We start from the raw sequence: 18,930 nt of genomic DNA on the forward strand, positions 1-18,930 counted from the left end.
GGAGAATGGGGCTGAGAAATTGATCAGCCATGATTGAATGGCAGAGCAGGCTCAATGGGATGGATGACCGAATTTCTACTCCTATGTCTTATGGTCATATATAGTTTAGCCCAAGTGGTTTGAAAAGACTGTGGAAGTGTGCTTTCTCACACCTCCAATAATCCAGTCAGATAGACAACCTTCTTCGGAGATAATGCCTTTATTTTTACGAGGTTTATTGGGATTTCCAAGGACTGTAGAGATCTTTGAGCAGTCATGCCCTGAATCTCTTTCAATACATTTCTAATCCAGAAGCCAGGCTGATTAACAGACTTGGCTCTCTGTTGGGTGAGGAATGCTGCAGTTTCCTGCTTCTTTGAGAGTCAGGTTGGAAGGTGGTGGTGATGTTGGAGAGTCAGAAATAGAAAGAAGGGGATCATAGAGGAGGCTGGATGCGTTAATGCTGGAAGTGAGATCAATCTGGATCATATGACCTTATGAATGAACCAGTGCCCAGGAGTACCATCATGTTAAAACCAGAATTTGAATTCTCCAAAGGGGTTGTGACTGGTTTTTGAAGTTTTTAACATCCTGCCCCAAACCAGATTTTTCCATTTCTTGGGGGTTAAGTCTAGCCCTTTACTGACAGTCCTGCTGCCACAACATAAACAAACACCAAATAAACACCAAAAGACCAGCGGACGTTGTAAATCAGAAGCAAAAACAGAAGTTGCTGGAAAAGCTCAGCAGGTTTGGCAGCATCTGTGCAGAGAAATCAGTTAACGTCTTGGACACAGTGACGTGTCCCTCAGAACAAACACCAACGTGGCGGCATAGTGACTGCTTTAAAATGGACGGCAACAATTTAGTTGCAGCTTTTTTTACACCTCTCCTGAACTTGATATCCATTTAAGTCAGTAGAAACACCAACCAGGAAAGAGGCAAAATGGCTGAAGATCTGCTCCCACCCATTAAACGTTATTATGACCAGTTAAAATGGCATTGTGGGCCTCAGTTGCTCAAAGTGTTACAGACCTCTGAGATAGGTGCTTCTCCTTCACTTCTTGACGCATGTGCGTGGCGTATAAAATCTGGGGCACACGACAGACAAAGATAACCTCCAGATCATGTACTTTCTGGAAAAGAGCAAAACAAATCTGGTTAATGAGGTCCAGATGAAAAGAAAGAAACACAAGGTGAGTTTGCATTTCACATGCACCAGATTGCTCAATTCCGCGATGAAGATGAAGGTGAGGATATAAAATATTTAATTTTGATTCCATTCTCTGGGTCGACTTCTGTAAAACCCTTTTATTGTACATTATTATACTTTTCATGCACAAAAGGCTTCAATAGATAAAAAGGGTAACTCTTTTCAAAGCAGCACACCTGGCTTAAGAAAAGATGCACCATTATAACACCACATTTAATAATCTACTTTACTAGCTGTGGTAATTCACTAAAGTAATAAAGTGATGAGAAATCTTTGATCTGTGAATCAATCATTCTCAGTAACCGCAGCATCACTCCTGAGAAAAAAAGACAAATCACATTAAGGCCTTTATGATTTTTTAAAAATGATTTTTGACTGCAGGGTTTGTTTTCTTTGATAAAGCAGAGGTACTATGAACATAGTCTTCAATCAAAGCCTCCTTCATGTGTTAATAGACAGACACTGCCAATTACAAAGGATAACACACGCCCCATTTGATTCACAGATGCTTAGCTGCAGGTTTACACTTGAAATGTCAACTCAAAAGTCTGGCTGCCGTTCTGACAGTAATCTGCCGACATTCATGCACTTTTTCAAAACCCTCATCTCACTACAACTGCCGGATCAACCCTGTCATACTTCTCCCCTAAGGTTTAACAACAACTATCCTCTTTGCCAGGAAGCATTATTACACTTCATATCTTATATTTTACATATAAAATTACATTGTAATGGAAACTTACAAAGTTTTCTTGAAAAACTCAACTGGTCTAGTAATGAAGAGTGGTGTAACTCAATCTGAAGCCCTTTTCATGTTATGCTAAGGAATAGTTTTCTTCAGGCTGTGACAGAGAATGGAAGCCAAGTTTGGAGCTGGGTTTACAGTGAACAGTTGGTGGGAAGGATGGTACTGGTTCTCACCATCTGACACTGAGCACCTTGGTGTAAATGAGGGTTGCTTCACATGGGCAGTATCTTCCAACATCCCTCTAATGCCCACAGGGGTATGGAGTAGTCAGTAGCAAGTGAGCTTGATATATAAACACTTAGAGTTGACAGTGGAACTTGAAGATTGTTGTCACTCTCTGAGGTATCCTGACAGTCCTCCCATTCTGTAGTATAAGCACGGTTATTTTGGAACATCAGAAACATGGCGTAAAATGTCACTGGAAGGCTTTTCCATGGAGGCAGCGCATGTGCATCTTTGTACGTGTACATGCATGTGTATTCCTATCTGTGTGCATGCTTAATTGCATTGCACATGTGTACGTATTTGTGGATACATACTGTGCATGTGCACATGTATGTGTGTGCATGTGTGTGTAGCTGTACGTGTATGTATCGATGTATGTGTTCATGTAAATATCAGTGTGTGTACCCCTGTGTATCTATGTATGTATCCATGTGTGTGCATGCGCGCGTGTGTCTACATCTTTGTTTTGATCCCTACCAATAATTGTTTGAACAGAAGCAAGTGGCTGCTGTTAATGATTTGCATTGAAAACAAAACTCTGCATTTGCATTGCAACTGTCATGCAATAAAACATTTCAATTCACATAAATGAATACATAACTGCCATTCTCATGACAATAGCCTTGGTTTGTGACTGGTCAGCTTTTTCTGAGTTTCACTGCTGAAGTTTGCAGTGCTCCCCAAACACACCATGCTCCCAAGGTCGCCAATTGGCAATTATAATATAAATTTGGCCCTGAACTGGGCGTAATCTAAGACTGAAAATTCTTATCCTACTTTTCACATCCCTACAGGATTTTATTCCTTCCTATTGCTGGAATTATTTTCAGCCCCCAAACCTTTCAAGAACTCTACATTCCCCGAAATCTTGCCTCTTGCTCATTCTCAATCTTAGTCGCTCCACCATTGGTGGCTCTGCCTCTGGTTGCTTAGATATTGATCTCTGGATCCCTTAATCTCTCCTGCACCAGGAAAATCGATGTTTCGGGCTGGAGCCCTTTATCAGTCGATTTTCCTGTTCCTCAGATTCTGCCTGACCTGCTGTGCTTTTCCAGCAATACCCTCTCAACTCTGATCTCCAGCATCTGCAGACCTCCCTGTCTCCCTTGATCTCTCCACCTATCTGTTCCTTTAAGAATCTGATTAAAACCTAAGACTTTGATCATTGCATCACCTACTGTCCTAATACCATAGACTCAGTGGTTAGCACTGCTGCCTTACAGCGTTAGGGACTAGGTTCGATTCCACCCTCAGGTAACTGCCTGTGTGGAGTTTGCATGTCTCGCGTGGGTTTCCTTCGGATACTCTGGTTTCATCCCACAGTCCAAAGATGTGTAGGTTAGGTGGATTGGCCGTGCTAAATTGGCCTGCAGTATCCAGGCATGTGCAGGTTAGGTGGGTTAGCCATGGTAAATATGGAGTTACAGGGATAGGGGTGGGGGGGCTGGCTCTGGGTGGGATGTTCTTCAGAGGGTCAGTGCAGATTCGATGGGCTGAATGGCCTCTTTCCCCACTGTAGGGATTCTATGATCTGATTGTGTTGCTTGTTGCGACATTTTGGTTTGACAATTCAGCTGTGAGGTATCTTGGGTTTTGTTACTACCCTACAATTGCTACATAAATGCAAGCTTTTGTTTCTTAGTGACCAACAGATCTGGTCTCATGCATTGTTCTACTTGTTGAGAGGAGGGCTGGGGAAAATTAATGAAAGCTTCTCTGTGAGTCTGTGATATTTTATGTATTAGTTTAACCTGTTGTTACAAATTTTATTTGAAGGAGGTTAGATTGGGATAGATAACATATTCATGATTGAGTTTGCTTTTCCCAAAGTGAAACTGGAAAAACTGCTTTTGCTGGATTGTGAAAACCTTACACAATCTTTAAGAAATATAATTCAATTGTTTTCTTGCCTCATATTATGTTTGGATTGTACAGGACATTAATAAGGCCACTTTTGAAGTACTGTGTACTGTTTAGATTGGGTTGGGATATCTGGTTGGCATGGTGGAGTTGGATTGAAGGGTCTGTTTACGTGCTGTACATCCCTTATTATTAAATTGGAGTGGGTTCTGAAAAGTTTACCAGGATGTTACTGGGACTGGAGGGTTGAATTATAAGGAGAGGTTGGGTAGGCTGGGACTTCTTTCACTGGAGCATTGAAGGTTGAGGGGTGACCTTATTAAGGTTTATAAAATAAGGTGAATAGTAAATATCTTCTCCCTAGGCTAGGGGAGTTCAAAACTAGGAGGCATATTTTTAAGGTGAGAGGAAAAAGATTTAAAAGAGACCTGAGGGACAACCTTTTCACACAGAGAGTAGTTCGTCTGTGGAATGGACTGCCAGAGAAAGTAATAGATGCAGGTACAATTACAACATTTAAAAGACATTTGGACAGGTAAACTAATAGAAAGGTTCAGAGGGATATGGACCAAGAGTTCGGAAACCCTTGTTGGTATGGACTGGTTGGCTAGAAGAGTCTGTTTCCATGTTGAATGATTCTTTATGTTCAGCCTTGAGCTAACAGGCTTGAAGCATCTGTAACTTTAAGAAGTGAGTTACAGGAAAAGTGATCGATTCTACTGTTACAAAACTCCTGACTGGTTTTCCACGTTGTCCCTTTATGAACTCTGCTGGCAATCCTCTTCTTTTAGCCTCCTCCCTCCTGACTTCTATAATCTCCTCCAGCCCCAAGCTACTCCAAGATATCTGCTCTCATCTAATATTGGTTTTTAATCCTAATCCATCCCTGCTTTTAATGGCTTGGGGGCCATGCCTTCAGCTACCTAAGTCTAAATCTCTGAATTACCCTTCCTAAACCTCTAGCTTTTATAACCTTCCTTCTTCCTTCACAATGCTCGACAAAACTACTTTTTAGACCAAGCCATCTGCCATAAGATCTCTTTATATATTTTGTCTCTAATTTTTTTTTAAGTTTCTGTGAAGTGCCTTGGGCTGTTTTATCACAACAAAGGCACTATACAAAGGTAAGTTGTTGTTGACAGTCAGAACAGTCACAGTAATTATTTAAAGATCTTCCTTTTCTCTTTGGCAGCATTTACAATCTTGACATTAAATAAAATGTCAAGACTAGAGTGGTGCTGGAAAAGTACAGCAGGTCAAGCAGCATTCAAGGAGCAGGAAGATCGATGTTTTGGGCAGGAGCCCTTCATCACAAAGGCATCATTAAATAAAATGTGGCTATGGTGATCATACAATGGTACAAACTTTATACTAATGCAGAAAAATAATCAGGCAATGGAGAGGGAGGAATGAAAACGTTTATTAAAAATAGCTCTCCCCTTTACTCTGAAGACAGAGACAAGAATTGATGCACTGAATGATTTGGTCCTGCGATTCACTATTATTGGGTCAGGTCGAGTGAATAAGAACCAGTGAAAAATAACCTGAGAGTTAATGGGGAGAAATTTCACTTTGTTTTTGAGTACTGTGGAAAGTAAAGGAGTCTGCTTATGTTTGTACAATGCTCGTTTTTATTATGTTGCCGTTTGGTTAATGTTTGGCCTTATCTTCCACCCTTTAAATATTACACCGTGTCAGAAACACATCATTATCGCCAGTTCTTGCAAAATAAATACACATGGTTTGTTGCTCAGAATTAGAGGTTAGATATCCCGTTGTATTTTTCTTTGCTATGAAACCAATCTCACAGCCAGCAAAGCTGGAGATGCGCCAAGATAACAGACTAATGCAGACACAGAGTAATTTGATGGCTCAGCTCTAAGGAGTCTGCACTGTTGACAGCACCAACTCGTCTACCTGCATTCACCACGATTGGCAAGGATCACTCCCCTCTGCGGCGTGTGCTATCCTTGAACCTAGAATGAACCGTCCGCCCATCAGACAGGAACTGAATTCAATATACACATCTACCCTAAATTTGCCAGTAAGACTCCTTGATAATTTGTTAATTTTTCCAGCTTCTAACTGTTAACTCTTGATTGTGTTGTGCCAAGGTGGTTATAGCGTACAGTATCAGATCGGCACTGTTGCTTTAACCCTCTGAGGGCTGAACTGTTTGTGGTAAAACCCCTCTTGAAATCTTTGACAAAGATAAAAACTGAAAGAACTGCGGAAGCTGTAAATCAAAAACAAAAACAGAATTTGCTGGGAAAGCTCAGCAGGTCTGGCAGCATCTATAGAGAGAAATCAAAGTTAACGTTTTGGGTCAAGTGACCCTTCCTCAGAACTGAACTCTGATTTCTTTCCACAGATGCTGCTAGACCTGCTGAGCTTTTCCAGCAATTTCCACTTTTGAAATCTTTGACAATGTGTGCTCACTGATGGTGATGACAGTAATAATCTTCACCAGCAAAATAATGGCCAAATGTTGCAACCAAATAATTAATTGTCAGACAAACAGCTCAGTTGAGCAACTCACATCAAGACTTTCAAACACTTATACTCCTATGTTTGAAATGGGTGTTAGGAAATCACAGAGTTCCACTGAATTTACAGCTGCTTCAGTCCATACAGTATATGCTGGTGCTTATTTTCACCCGAGCCAACCCTCACACAAATTATTTATCTCATTCCAGCATTCTATTTTGTTCTTTTCCCTTTGTGTTTATCTCATTCCCCCTCAAATGCATCTCTGCTTTTCTCCTTGACACTCTCTGTGCTGGCAATTACCAAATTCTCAACCCTTTGCAGATATTGTTGGGAGATGGGCATAATTTAATACTCATTTGAAAGATAGGGGTTCTCACACAATTACTGGGGGAATGTGGTTGTTTCTGTATAATGTCTGGAGGAGAGGTGTGCACAATGATAGAATGGCTCTTAACAACTATTATTATCTGAATAACCTAATATTTGGCAAGGCCTAGTTTGGCAGCAATCAAGGAATCCTTAATCTGGGTTTGTCGATGTCTGACAAGACACAAAGGAAATGGGTATGCTCATTGAAAACAAAACAAAATCTTGACTGTGTTTATAACTAGTTTTTCTTGGTTAGATTAAGAATTACATTTATGAACTGCTTCCCACTTCTATTGCAAATATAACTGAATATTCCATGGATATAGTGTTGCAATAGCTCAGTGTTGGAAAAATGCTATTCCTCATACTATAAACCACAGGCAGAGTGAAGCCACTCTGATTCACTGGCAGTCCCAGCAGTGACAGAGCTCAGTAGTGTTATACAATCTGATACAGGATGAAGACACCAAAGGATTCCAGGACCTAGGTAAATTATGAGGCATTATAGAATATAATCCCTACAGTGTGGAAACAGGCTATTTGGCCCAGCAGGTCCACACCAACTTTCCAAAGAGCATCCCACCCAGACTCATCCTCCTACACTATCCCTGTAACCCTGCATTTCCCATGACTAACCCATCTAGCCTGCACATCCCTGGACACTATAGCATGGCCAATCCACCTAACCTGCATGTCTTGGGAGGAAACCTGGAGCACCTGGACGAAACACTCGCAGGCACGGAGAGAATATGCAAACCCCACACAGACAGTCGCCTGAGGCTGGAATTGAACCCAGGTCCCTGGTGCTGGGAGGCAGCAGTGCTAACCACTGAGACACCATGCCACATTGGGTGGTGAGGGTTTTGTCTCCTTAGGGAGGGGTGTGCGAATGGAGTAGCGGGATTAGTTTTAGATTGTATGAGGATTGGAGGAGACTCCCTTCTGTGTGGGTGGTCCCAATATGCAAAATTTGTACCCATACTTCCTGCTGACAGCCAACGTATGTGAGGTAACACTGAGGATATTTGAACTTTTAACAATCCAGAAAATCACCAGTTCTCACAGGGTAGCTATTGTTGGAGCCCATATGTTCCTCCCTTTGTGAACGACTTTCCTGTATTGATCAGATAATCATTTCACTTTTTGGTCATTCTATCACTGAAGGACTTGTTTGAAGACATCCAATGGCTGGTCATTTTTGCTTTGCAATCTAGCTTCAGCAACAGTATCATTGACAAGGTAGGACTTGAATATGACCCAGATGAGAAGACTACTTTTTTATAATGTAGACCAATCTGTATCTATTCTTTTGTCAATGCTTGATTATAAATAGTGGATGTGAAATAGGCCTGTTGTCAAGTATTGTGGGGCGACGCTGTGAAATCCTGATCTTCTGATGCTGTACAAAAATGTTTTTCTCCATAAAGCTGGTACACCATTTAGGGCTGGCTTTGAAATTGGCAGTGACTCACAGAGTCATCGAGCTATACAACGTGGAAACAGAGCCTTCGGTCCAACTGGTCCATGCTGATCAGATATCCTAAATAAATCTAGTCCCATTTGCCAGCACTTGGCCCATATCCCTGTAAACCCTTCCCACTAATATATCAGAGGCCTGTTAAATGTCGTAATTGTACCAGCCTCCACCACTTCCTCTGGCAACTCATCCATACACACACCACCCTCTGTGTGAAAAAAGTTGCCCCTTAGGTCCCTTTTAGATCCTTCCCCTCTCACCTTAAACCTATGCCCTCTTGTTTTGGACACTCCCTGTTCTTGCTTCTCCAAGGCTGAAGATACAGGTTGATCTTCATGAAACTGAGAAGCCAATCTGGTGATTTTTATCAATTCACTTTGCAACTTTATTTTCCAATTGTGATCATGCACACCAGGCATTCCCGGGTTTGCATGTTTATTATTAATCACATGCTCAAGCTGTGCAGAAAGCTTCTTAATTATCTCTAACACTCTTCCCTGAAAACTTGAATGCTGTAATGGATGTCCAATTAATTGCTTTCTATGCAATTTCAATGACTTTAAGTTTGAACTGGGCTGTGTATCCACTGGAACTTTGTTGCTATATTTGGGATGAAAATGTGTTGCTGGAAAAGCGCAGCAGGTCAGGCAGCATCCAAGGAGCAGGAGAGTCGATGTTTCGGGCATGAGCCCTTCTTCCTGCTTCTTGGATGCTGCCTGACCTACTGCGTTTTTCCAGCAACACATTTTCAGCTCTGATCTCCAGCATCTGCAGTCCTCACTTTCTCCTGCTATATTTGGGGGACAAGATCGAAGGGAATGCAGCATAAACCACTGATGAGGAAGCTCTGACATTGCACACTGATGTGCACAGACATGAGTTGAACAGCCAACTTCACAGTGATGTTGTCCTAAGTTTCTATTGAAGAGATTTGCACGGTACAGGTTTGACTTCAGGTAAGTGCAAAGAGTTTGGACTTTCTGTCGAAACTTCAGGGATTAACCTATGAGAAGGCATATGAAAAATCAATAATAGTTTTGCCAAAAGTTGGAGTGGACATTTGCACAATATCAATCTGATTTGATTTGATTTATTGTCATTTGTATTTATTACAAGAAAGGTGAAACATGGTAGTTAGCATTACCACTCTCCACCGCCATCTTAAAACAGAAAATAAACCAAGATGCAGAATATAGAGGCAGAAAAACAGAACAATAAAACTCATAGTCTTGTCTTAACAAAGTTAGGTGGGCTTTGGAACATTGCTCATTTGATCATTATGTTGACAGCTGTATATTATTTCCAGCCTCACTAAAATATTTAACATGTTATCCAAGTGTAGTGGCCTATGCCTTGTTCTACCCCTGGTCAGTTTAGAGTTTTTATCTAACATCATAAGCCCTGACAGATCACTGCCCACATTGTTTGGCTCTCTGTTATGGTTCATTGCAATTTCACTTCATGTTTAGACCACACAGAAACATGGTTTCTATTAAAGTTAAATCATAGAGATGTTTGCACATGTTACCGTAGTCTCACTGTCTTATTAGAGAGAGAGAGAGTTGACTGCAAGTTTAACTTGAGGGTCACTATGTCTCAGGTGTGGAGTGAGATTAGAAGGCAGAACCTTCCTGGTAATGTAGCTGAAATTAAACTCATACTGTTTTGCTATGACTGTGCATTGGAAACCTGCTGTCCAGGCAACTGAGCTAACCTACCCACAGTCCGACTCAAGCAGTGGTTAAGGAACAACAAAAAAACAAATCAGAGATGAAATCTTCTTCATGAGAAAGAGTTTGAAACCTGTTAGGCAAAATGCATAACTGCCATAGACTGCTCATCTGTGGACCTGGTGGGTTCTGAAATGGAGTCCTTACAGAGGTTCATAAAATCATGCAGGGCATAGATAAGACGAATAACAAAGGTCTTTTCCCTAGGGGAGTCTAAAGCTAGAGGGGCATAACTTTAAGGTGAGAGGAGAAAGATTTAAAATGGACCTGAGGGGCAATACTTTCAGAGGGTGGTGAGTTTATGGAATGAACTGCCAGAGGTAGTTGCAGGTACAGTTTCAACATTTAAAAGATATTTGGACAGGTACGTGAATAGAGAAGGTTTGGAGGGAAATGGGCCAAATGCAAGTAAATGGGACTAGATTAGTTTACGATATTTGGGTGGCATGGACGAGTTGGACCAAGATGCCTGTTTCTGGGCTGTATGATTCTATGTCTCAATGACTTACAACCCAAAGGAGTAGACAGGAAGTTTCGTTACCTTAAAATAATCTAGGAATTCTGCCATTGTCATCTCTTCACCATTTGGTTTAATGCCTTGGACATCTATGTGATCCCACAATGTCCATTCTTTATCGCGATACTGCAACATTAAAAAGACAGAGTTAGTCACATTGTCACCATGGATAGTTGTATAAGACTAGGATCTGTGATAGTCTCAAGGTGTCTACCAAGAGTCATCACAGAACATTTACAAAGAAAAGACAGGTTGTTGTCGGGACGTCTTACTGCAGTTATACAAGGCCTTGGTGAGACCTCATCTGGAATACTGCATGTAGTTTTGGTCTCCCTATCGAAGAGAGACTATACATGCCATAAAGGAAGTGTAGCTGAGGTTCACTAGGACAATACCGGGGATGTCAGGACTCTCCTATGGGAGATTAGTTTGACTGGGCCTGTATTCACTAGAGTCTAGGAAGATGAGAGGGGACTGACTGAAATAGATACAATTTTAACAGATCTGGGCAGACTAGATGGAGGGAGAATATTTTCCCGAGTTGGGGAGTCTAGAATCAGAGGACGCCCATCTCAGTACATGGGGTAGACCAGTTAGGATTGAATTAAGAAAAACATTCTTCACTCAAAAACTAGTGAAGCTGTGGAATTCTCTACCAGTGAAGGCTGTGGAGACCAAGTCATTGAATATATTCAGGAAAGAAATCAATACATGTAAAGGCATCAAGGGGTATAGGGAGAAAGAAGGATTCATGGAATTTATAGAATTGTTATGGTGTAGAAGGAGGCCATTCAGCCCATTGAGCATGGACTAGCTCATTAAATGAACACCAGGTGCCAATCCTGCTTTTCCCACATACCCTTGCACATTAGTTTTATCCAAAATTATCCAATGCCCTTTGGAATGCCTCCACTACACTTCTAGCCAGTTCATTCCACACCCAAACAACCCGCTGGGTTAAAAAAAAACGTTTCCTCACATCACCGTTGCATCTTTTGTGCATCACCTTCAATCTATGACCACTAACCTAGAAAAAGTATCATTGCTTGTTATGAAATCCAATCTGGCTCAATAATGTCCTTTAGGAGAGGACATCCAGGCAGATCTTTATTAATTTAGCTCATTTTCCAACAGCAGTTGTGGGATTTGAATCAAAGAATCTAACCCTGTGACATTACCACTATACCATTGTCCCCGTCCCAATTAAGACACTACCGTGGGATCTTTTACATTCACCCTCAAAGGACAGATAGGGCCTCAGTTTTATGTTTTGATTCAAAATATGTAACGTCCAGTAGCATAGCACGCCTGGTGTACAGGACTTCTGCATGGTGAAGGGTGGGTTTGTATTTTGCACCCAGGTTCCAGAGGTGGGAGCTGGACCCACAACCACTTGAATGATGCAGGGGATGTTACAAGTATCAATGGCATGGGAGAGTGGTATTCAATGTGTTGACAAGTTGTTGGGAGGCCAGGAAAGCAATATGGCATTGAGGTAGAGGATCAGCCATCATCCTAATGAATGGTAGAGCAAGTTTGTAGGACTGGATGGCCTACTTTTACATTTTGGGTCTTTGTAACCACAAATCAGCTGCTCACAGCCCATAACAAAAACAAAAGCGGCTTTGGTGGGTGGTGGGTGGGGGAAAGGGGATGGTGGTGGAGTGGGGTGAATGTTGGGGGTTGGTGGGTATGGGTGTGGATATACCATAGTGCTGTTTGAAAAGAGTTTCAATTGAGGATGGTGAGTGGTTTACATGGGTGCTGATCTACAACCATCTACAACCCTGGTCTTTCTGGATGGTACTGGCCCTGGATTTCTAAGGTGCTGGAGAAGGTGAACCAAGACTTTTTTTTAAAAAAATGCGCTTTCACAGGGGAGGGAAACCATGTGACTTTAGGTTTGAATGTTGACACGTGATTTGAGAACGATTGCTCATCAAAAATCACGTAATAGTTATTTTGATTATAATAATTGCCTAAGTTCACATTAAATAAGCAAAACAAAAACAATAATAAATATAGCTGTTCAATTATACAATTTTTTTTTGTTTTTTGTGGAATTTTAGAAGCTGGGGTTCCAGACATAGAAAAGTTGAGAAGCACTGAGCTAAAGAACTCCAAGTTTGTATTTGTGCTTGTGTGTTTTGTGAAGGGGACAGAGATGATTCGTACTTTCCTCCTTGTTTATATGCATCTGTTTGCACATGTACATTGGAGACAGATACTCTTTACGCAATTTAGCCTGAGGGCAAGACTGAACTTTACTTGTTTACTTACGAAAATAAAAGCTAAAATTTCTTCAAATTTACTTAGACTTCAGACTGTATGCTTAATATTTACATTCCATGGCAGAGCGACTACAGCTGAGACGGAGACCATTCAGACAGTTGAATTTGTACTAGCTCCCTGGAAATTGCACCGTGTCACAAACACAACTCACCAGAAAACAAAAGGTTTTATGTTAAAACATTGTCTGAATCAATGACTGGAAAAACCGTGGAGTGAAACAATGGGTGACATCACTTACAGAAAGTCCCCGAAGGGAGTCCCATTGTTTTCAAATCAATAGCAGAACCTTTTAACATAGAAAAAAAACCACTTCACAGAGGAAAGTTAATGCTGAGCTGACTCTACCGTTATGGCACGGTAGCATTCCTCTATTTTTGGGACTCCATGAAAAAACTAAATTCACCATAGTTCTACCGGTCCATAGGGCAGCTCTCTCATTAGAGAGAATGAGTATATGAATAGGAAGGGTTTAAATGGATATGGGCCAAATGCTGGCAAATGGGACTAGAATATTTTTGAATATCTGGTTGGCATGGATGAGTTGGGCTAAAGGATCTCTTTTCCATGCTGTACATCTTTATGACTCTAGGCCGGTGAGTCTTACCTCTGTTGTGGGCAAAGTCTTAGAGAGAATTGTAAGGGATAGGATTTATGAACATCTGGATAGGAATAATGTGACCAAGGATAGTCAGCATGGTTTTATGAAGGGCAGGTCGTGCCTCACAAACCTTATTGAATTCTTTGAGAAGGTGACTAAGGAGGTGGACGAGGGTAAAGCAGTAGATGTGGTGTATATGGATTTTGGTAAGGTGTTTGATAAGGTTCCCCATGGTAGGCTACTGCAAAAAATACGGAGGTATGGCATTGAGGGTGAGTTGGAGGTTTGGATTAGGAATTGGCTGGCTGGAAGAAGACAGAGGGTAGTAGTTGATGGTAAAGGTTCATCTTGGAGTGCAGTTCCCAACGGTGTTCCGTAAGGATCTGTTTTGGGACCATTGCTGTTTGTCATTTTTATAAATGACCTGGAGGAGGGGCTAGAAGGTTGGGTGAGCAAGTTTGCGGATGATATGAAAGTCGGTGGAGTTGTTGACAGTGAGGAAGGATGTGGCAGGTTACAGCAGGATATAGATAAGCTGCAGAGCTGGGCAGAAAGGTGGCAAATGGAGTTCAATGTAGCTAAGTGTGAAGTGATTCACTTTGGTAAGAGTAACAAGAAGATGGAATACTGGGCTAATGGTCGGATACTTGGTAGTGGGAATGAGCAGAGGGATCTTGGTGTCCATGTACACAGATCTCTGAGAGTTACCACCCAGGTAAATAGTGCTGTGAAGAAGGATATGGTGTACTGGGCTCTATTGGTAGAGGAATTGAGTTCCGGAGTCCTGAGGTCATGTTGCAGTTGTATAAGACTCTGGTGCGGCCGCATTTGGAGTATTGTGTGCAGTTTTGGTTGCCATACTATAGGAAGGATGTGGAGGCACTGGAATGGGTGCTAAGGAGGTTTACCAGGATGTTGCCTGGTATGGTAGGAAGATTGTATGAGGAAAGGCTGAGGCACTTGGGGCTGTTTTCATTGGAGAAAAGAAGGTTTAGGGGTGACTTGATAGAGGTGTACAAGATGATTAGGGGTTTAGATAGGATTGACCATGAGAACCTTTTTCCACTTATAGAGTCAGATATTACGAGGGGGTATAGCTTTAAATTAAGGGGTGGTAGGTATAGGACTGATGTTAGGGGTAGATTCTTTACTCAGCGAGTCGTGAGTTCATGGAATGCCCTGCCAGTAACAGTGGTGGACTCTCCCTCTTTATGGGCATTTAAACGGGCATTGGATAGGCATATGGAGGAAAGTGGGCTAGTGTAGGTTAGGTGGGCGTGGATCGGCGCAACATCGAGGGCCGAAGGGCCTGTACTATGCTGTATTTTTCTATGTTCTATGTTCTAAACAACTGGTGGTAGTTTAACCTATGGATCACAACACCTTAGGCGAAGGGAGACGTTGGAAAGGAGAGTCCTTCCTGGTCAACTCAGCTGGTGTGGGAATTGAACCCACGCTGTTGGCTTCACAGTTGGGACCATGTTTCACAAAGCAGCTCTTATTTCACAACAGCAGCTGCAGAATACTCAACTTTTTTTTTGAGTGATGGTATTACTGGCAAAGACAGTGGCCAAAGAGCTCCTTCTGTGTTGTATGACTCTATGTCAGCATTTATTGCCCATGCCCATTTGCCCTTGGTCTGATTGGCTATCCAGGTCTTTTCTCAGCACAGTGAAGAGCGAACCATGTTGCTGTGGGTCTGGAGTCATACATAGGCCAGACCAGGTAAGGACAGCAGATTTTCTTCTCTAAAGGACATTAGTGAAGCAGATGCATTTTCACAACAATCAAAAATGGGTTCACAACCACAATTAATTAGAATATCTTGTAAATTTATTAATTCATTGAATTTAAACTACTTCAGCTGTTGTGGTGGGATTTGAACCCATTTGAAGTCATACAGTTCCAAAACAAGGATATCATCACTTTTAAATAAATTTAATTCACAGAAATTTTCACATTTGGAGAAAAAAAATTCAAATTAAAAATTTGATTTGAGCCTTGAATTTTGTAGAATTACACTATTTACAGAATAGATGGAGGCCATTCAACCCATCATGTCTATACCGGCTTCCGAAAGACCTACCCAGCTAATCTTACTCTCTAGTTTATAGCCCTCGAAATTCATCCCTTCCAAATATATATCCAGCTCTCTTTTAAAACTTCCAATGGAATCTGCCTCCATCACTCTCCCAGGCAGCGCATTCCAAATCCTAACAACTCTCTGAGTCAAGAGGTGTTTACTCATCTCACTCCTAGGTCTCTTGCTGACAATCTTGCAATCATGCTGGTTTTATTAAGGGTCCAATCGAAATATGTTAACTTGCGTGTACGAGAAGTGTCTAATATATTTCCTTGTGAAAAATCTCAACAAGGAAATTAGTAGCAGGGACTGTCTGGGAGTGGTGGAGATTGGGGAGTGAGGTGCTCATCTGTTCAGCCACAGTGGGTACAGGGTTCAATCAAGTCTCTCCCTGACTTACAATAGATATACAGACTTCAAATTAAAACTGTCTCAAAAAACCGGGCTTGTTCAAAACATTTTCAATGAGCCTGGGAATTATCACTGACCAGGAATTGAATTAGAGTCTAGATTAGAGTGATGCTGGAAAAGCACAGCAGGTCAGGCAGCATCCGAGAAGCAGGAAAATTGATGTTTCGGGCAAAAGCCCTTTATTCTTATCTGCTCCACCCTCCCCTCCGACCTGCCACCTTTACCCCCACCTCCATTTACCTATCACACTTGTCAGCTACCTTCTCCCCAGCTCCACCCCCTTCCCATTTATCTCTCCACCCCTGAGGCTACCAGCCACATTCCTGATGATGGGCTTTTGCCCGAACCGTCCATTTTCCTGCTCCTTGGATGCTGCCTGATCTGCTGTGCTTTTCCAGTACCACTCTAATCTAGATTCTGATCTCCAGCATCTGCAGTTCCTCAATTTTGCCCAGACTAGCCATAAAAACACAGTAGTTACAAAAGTAGTTCAGAGACTAGGAATACTGAAGTGACTAACTCATCTCCTGACTCCCCAAAGCCTGTCCACAACTGACAAGACGCAAATCAGGAGTGTGATGGAATACTCCCCACCTGCCTGGATGAGTGCAGCTCCAACAACACTCAAGAACTTGACACCATCCAGGACAAAGCAGGTCACTTGACTGGTGCTGCATCACAAGCATCCACCTCCTCTACCACCAACACTCAATATCAGCAGCATGTACTATCTACAGAAATTCACCAAGGTTCCCCTGACAGTACCTTCCCAACCCACAAGCACTTCCATCTCGAAGAGTACTGACAACAGATACATGGAAACATCACAACATGCAAGCTCCCTTCAAGCCACTTACCATCCTGACTTGGAAAAATATCACCGTTCCTTCAGTGTTGCTGGGTCAAAATCTTGTGATTTTGTCCTTCAGGGCAGTATGGGTCTACCTACAGCACATGGACTGCAGTGGGTACTGGAAAGCAGCTCACTACCAGCTTCTCAAGGGCAACTAGGGACGGGCAATAAATGCTGGCCCCATCAATGAAGCCACTTCCCGTGAATTAATTTTTTAAAACTGTTCACGTTTTAATACTCACACAGCCTAATTTATTGTTTGCAACCAAAAAAAAATAAGTAGTTGTGACTAAATTCCAAGGTGAAAATGCTTGCAATCTGGTTTTAAGGTTCAATCCCTTTGGCTCACCCCATCCTTACAGTCTCCCATCCCACTTTCCCTAATTCTGAGCTACATCAAAACGCCTCCACAACACAAGAAAAAAAATGACTGAACTTGTTAAATCATGAAACACGTATATATCCACATACATCTCCCTATATATAATCAGAGGTAAACCTTCTCTCCTTAGGTTACAGAAGTGAGCACTAATGACTAGAATCCGCAGCTTTGGAAACTACAGCAAGCTCTGGGGTCAGCAGTTTACCACTGCAGTCTCCAATTGGAAACAGTTTTTAAGAGACAAATAACTGGTGTGATTGATGCATTTGGCTGCAATATCAGTACAGCAGCTATTAATCCATTTTCCTCCAATAAACCTGATATCATACAAATGATTTGTTCTAATTTCCCTTTATTCAAACCATATATACATAGTTTTGGGTGTCATGTGTTCTCCCTCTCCACACACACGTACTCCCCATCTATACAGGTATCCGTTCCATCCTCTCAACTCTTTGTACAGGATGAAAAAAAGAACATTATTGAGCTGCATAAATCTCCCGGCTCATATTAATGTCTTAAGCTCCCCCCGCCCCATTATTTCATCTGTCTCTCTGTCACATTTTCTTGGCACACCTGGCTAAGTTCATGCATCTTTTCCAAAAGTAATGGAGTGTGTGTTTGTGGGGTGGGGAGGGGCGGTTGTCTCACCCACAGCTGCTCCCTCTCTCCCCAGCCCGTTTCCTGTCTCCATCAATCCACATGTGAAGTGAGGGAGGAAAAGGAGAGAGCTGAGAGCGGAAATGCTGCCACAGGCTGATGTGAGCCAACAGCCCAGGCTGGTCTGATCATTCCACAGGCCAGTTTAATGTCACACATACTGCAGGAATAACAGCAACCAAATAATAGCAAGCAGGTTGCTAATGAGGAACACATTTCAGGAGCAGTCCCTCTCAGTCTTTCTGTTCACTATTTACAAGTTAACATCTAAAGTGGGGCAATTGCCACAAGTTCGGCTTCTCATTGAAGATTGTGCTTTTATAAATCAAAACCTGATCTGTTGGTGCTAAACACAGTCTGCAGACGATAAAATTAATTTAGCCTGCTATTTGGTGGGTCTGCTAAATGAAAAATTGAACCTCCTCAGAAATGAAAGGAGTAAGCTAAAATAGTGATTGCACTATCTGGAATGATACAGTACCGCGAAGGAGAAAAAGCTCTAACAAAATAATTAACTCTTTAAGGGGAAGATTCACTTACTTTGATTAAAAGTTCAGTTTGGTTAGAAAGTACTTCATCTGTTGACACTGAGAAACTGGATGTGGCACAGCTGATAACAGATACATTTCGAAAGGGGTTGGGGTTGACTTAAGAACACGATGTGTACCAATGTCATTTGGACTAAATGTTCAATTATTTTTCCAATGCATTTGGTGTTTTTACGACTGTTTTAATTAAGCCCAGCTCACCTGGACTCCCATCCGGTGAGGATTCAGAATTTGCAGTGCCAGAGGTTAGAGCCCATTTCTTATAGAGGGTTTCCTATTGCTCCCCACCTCCCCCCGCCTCCACCCCCCCACCCAGGCTGCAGTTTTAACTGCTCACATTTAATCCCTGTTTAATCTGTGATTACCTCAAACACTCCAAAGCATCACTGCATCAGCCGTTGCCTGATCTTTCAAAAAGGCTGGAGATTATAGTATCAATGTTATTCAGAATCTTGTCCTAACTTGTATGAGCCTACACCCAGCACACTTCAGCTC

The 18,930-nt window shown here is 42.0% G+C and overlaps 1 protein-coding gene across 1 annotated transcript in view; it reads right to left on the minus strand.

Annotated features, from left to right (window-relative positions):
- The window catches only part of uba1 (ubiquitin-like modifier activating enzyme 1), a 290,553-nt gene that overhangs the window by 11,851 nt on the left and 259,772 nt on the right, over nucleotides 1–18,930 (minus strand). Inside the window, exons 23-24 of the mRNA XM_060835388.1 lie at nucleotides 10,633–10,734; nucleotides 1,015–1,115 (exon numbers count right to left, since the gene is read on the minus strand). Coding sequence (XP_060691371.1) covers nucleotides 1,015–1,115; nucleotides 10,633–10,734 — 203 coding nt within the window. The remainder of the gene's footprint in view (nucleotides 1–1,014; nucleotides 1,116–10,632; nucleotides 10,735–18,930) is intronic.

The sequence above is a fragment of the Hemiscyllium ocellatum genome, chromosome 14, assembly GCF_020745735.1.
Source record: "Hemiscyllium ocellatum isolate sHemOce1 chromosome 14, sHemOce1.pat.X.cur, whole genome shotgun sequence".
Classification (NCBI taxonomy): Eukaryota; Metazoa; Chordata; class Chondrichthyes; order Orectolobiformes; family Hemiscylliidae; genus Hemiscyllium; species Hemiscyllium ocellatum.